The following is a 2,707-nucleotide window of genomic DNA, read 5'->3' as shown; positions in this document are numbered from 1 at the left end:
GCATCTTTCTCTTTGACACCATGTCTGATATCCCACGTGATCTGTCAAATACTAATGCATGAAAATCCTAACCTCAAAAAAATCACCCGATACATATATGGGGACAGTAAGGTTTGCCCTTTTATCATGTAAAAATATACGTTACCACAACGAGTCGAAATTATTCAAATATACGACCGAAATTCGGAGTCAGTGACCTCAATTTTAAGAGCGCTACGTCCAATTTATGGTCGCCGTAATTGTCTTGTCAGATCAACATTTGGGCTTCTAGTGGAAAAATTTTAACCTACAGATACAGTACAAAATGTTCCCGTGGCAATGAGATAAAGAATTCAATTGAGGAAGACCCAAATCAGTCTATCATACGTCGTTCTCAAGAGTTGGGCATCTTTGTAACGTCGTTGTGGCGAAGTTTGCAAAAAGATCTTAATAAATCAAATTTACGCAAGAACTGAAGCCGCTTGACCACCAGAATCGTCATATATTCTGGCAGGTCAGGCAGCAAATCACACGTACTCCCTTAGTCACCATTGCATCCCGAAGTTTGATGCGGTTTATGGGCGGGCGGCGTCATTGGGCGTACTTTTTCCGTAATACTTAAAACTGGCACGTTGGCAATGATAACTGAATTTTATTTATTGAAATCCAAGTTCGGTGAATGTGTTATCTCACGAAATGGCTCCGTCAATTGATCGCCTCGGTCGTGAGATTTGACGCCTTTAGGCTATTTCCTGTGTGGCTACGTCAAGTCTATGGTCTATGCCAACAAGCCAGCGACGATCGATGAACTTCGTATGAATAAGTAACGTGAAATTGCAGCAGTATCGGTTGATTTATGCATGAAAACCGTCGAAAATTGGGTTCAACGTCTAGACTTCTGCAGGCGTTCCCGTGGTGTAGCGCTCTTATTGAAAAACCCGTTATTAGTTGTTGATTTAAGTCAAAGAAACCAGCTGCTTCGACGAGATTGAGATTCTTGACAAAGTCTTCCCGAGACGTAGATTTGAAAGGAAATACTGAGAGATACTTAATACATCGAGAGACTGTTTGCATACATTTAGTATGATAGTTAAACGTGGTTGCATCGGTTCCCACATTCCTACTGGGTAGCTATGGTCATCCTCACATTAATTGTTGCAATATTGGCTCTTCTAAGTTTCTCACCAATAAAGCTAAAAATACAAGCGCATATTTTTAATCTAATTCAAATTAGAGATTGTTGTCGGTATGTAAGGGTAACGTTAGTAAACGTTAAGTCAGTGGGCTTATCAATAATAATGAATTTGGAATACATTAGCTTTGAAGTACCGCAATCGATTACAGACAATTACAACATATATAATATATAAGTAAGTATATCTATTTATGCTCTTATACACTAAATTTCCTTGTTAAATATAATATATAATGGATTCATACCACACTGTATTAATTTATTTTATTTCTAACAAAAAGCCTAAGTACAAATATTCTTTTTAAATACAAAAACCTTACATAAAAAATCTATTAATTTGTTAATTAAATACAAAATAAAACTTTAAATTTGTTCAAGACTTTTTTTGCATTTTCACTCTTTGCTCGGCTCCACAAGCTTCTTCGGCATTGGTGACGCTGTGCTGTTGCCATTTTCGTGAATTACTCGAATCAAGCTTTTTGCATCACTCACCGCAACGCTATGCAACTTGACTGGCCGTGGCGTTGTGGCCCAGGCGCTGAAGTCAAAATGCTCTATTTCGCTACAATTTACGTAGCCGTTAGCGCTGTCTTTACTTTGTTTCATTACGTATTTCCGCACCTGTTGCACATCATCCGCATTCTGGCAAATGATCTTCGATAAAGTGACATTATATATCTGACGTAATTGCGCTGAAAATAACGGATTTAAAAGCCTAATGTTAATGGTGAGAGCTTGAAATGAAGTTTGTAATACTAAGAAGGAAACTTTATAATGCATATAGATCAATGATCAGCGTGACGAGTGGAGGCGATTAGCCATTTTCGTCTGTCTAATCCCTTTAGTTTTCAAATATCGCTTTATTATTTGCACACGCCCTTTTCTTCCGAAGAAGTAGAGGTACTTTTTTCAATAGCCTTTTTTTGACAGATACACGTGTGTTTCGCTCACTTCGCTTAGTTATAGTCAACATAATCGGCAACCCAACACACATCTTGAGACCAAGTATTAATTTCTAAATAATATTCGATCGAAGTCACCACCTCCAGTAGGCAGTTAAGAAAATATAACAGCCGTAACTGAGCAATGAGGCACATTTTCGGCTCAATAGATATGTAAACAAGCAAAGCACATTTGGTACAAAGAGGACCTACAGGGATTCAAAATATGACAACGATTTTGTGCGGTTTATGTGCTGATATTGATATCATCGGTCTCAACACCCGCGCCGTTAGTTCTGCTTTCTCCAGACTGGACAAGGAAGCAAAAAAATGGGTCTGGCAGTGAACGAGAGCAAGACGAAATATCTCCTGTCATTAAACAAACAGTCGTCGCACTCGCGACTTGGCACTCACGTCACTGTTGACAGTCATAGTTTTGAAGTTGTAGATAATTTCGTCTATCTTAGAACCAGCGTAAACACCACCAACAATTTCAGCCTGGAGATCCAACGCAGGATAACTCTTGCCAACAGGTGCTACTTCGGACTGAGTAGGCAATTGAGAAGCAAAGTCCTCTCTCGACAAACAAAAA

At 38.8% G+C, this 2,707-nt stretch overlaps 1 protein-coding gene across 2 annotated transcripts in view; it reads right to left on the bottom strand.

Annotated features, from left to right (window-relative positions):
- Positions 1–1,497: 1,497 nt before the first annotated feature.
- Positions 1,498–2,707, bottom strand: part of LOC108965790 (chorion peroxidase) — a 5,199-nt gene continuing 3,989 nt past the window's right edge. For both annotated transcript variants that reach the window (XM_018928411.1, XM_018928421.1), the window contains exon 6: positions 1,498–1,866. In XM_018928411.1, coding sequence (XP_018783956.1) covers positions 1,568–1,866 — 299 coding nt within the window. In that variant the 3' untranslated portion in view covers positions 1,498–1,567. The remainder of the gene's footprint in view (positions 1,867–2,707) is intronic.

Source organism: Bactrocera latifrons, unplaced genomic scaffold (assembly GCF_001853355.1).
Source record: "Bactrocera latifrons isolate USDA-ARS-PBARC rearing strain unplaced genomic scaffold, ASM185335v1 scaffold_10, whole genome shotgun sequence".
Lineage (NCBI taxonomy): Eukaryota > Metazoa > Arthropoda > Insecta > Diptera > Tephritidae > Bactrocera > Bactrocera latifrons.
This window is presented reverse-complemented; position numbering and strand designations above follow the sequence as displayed.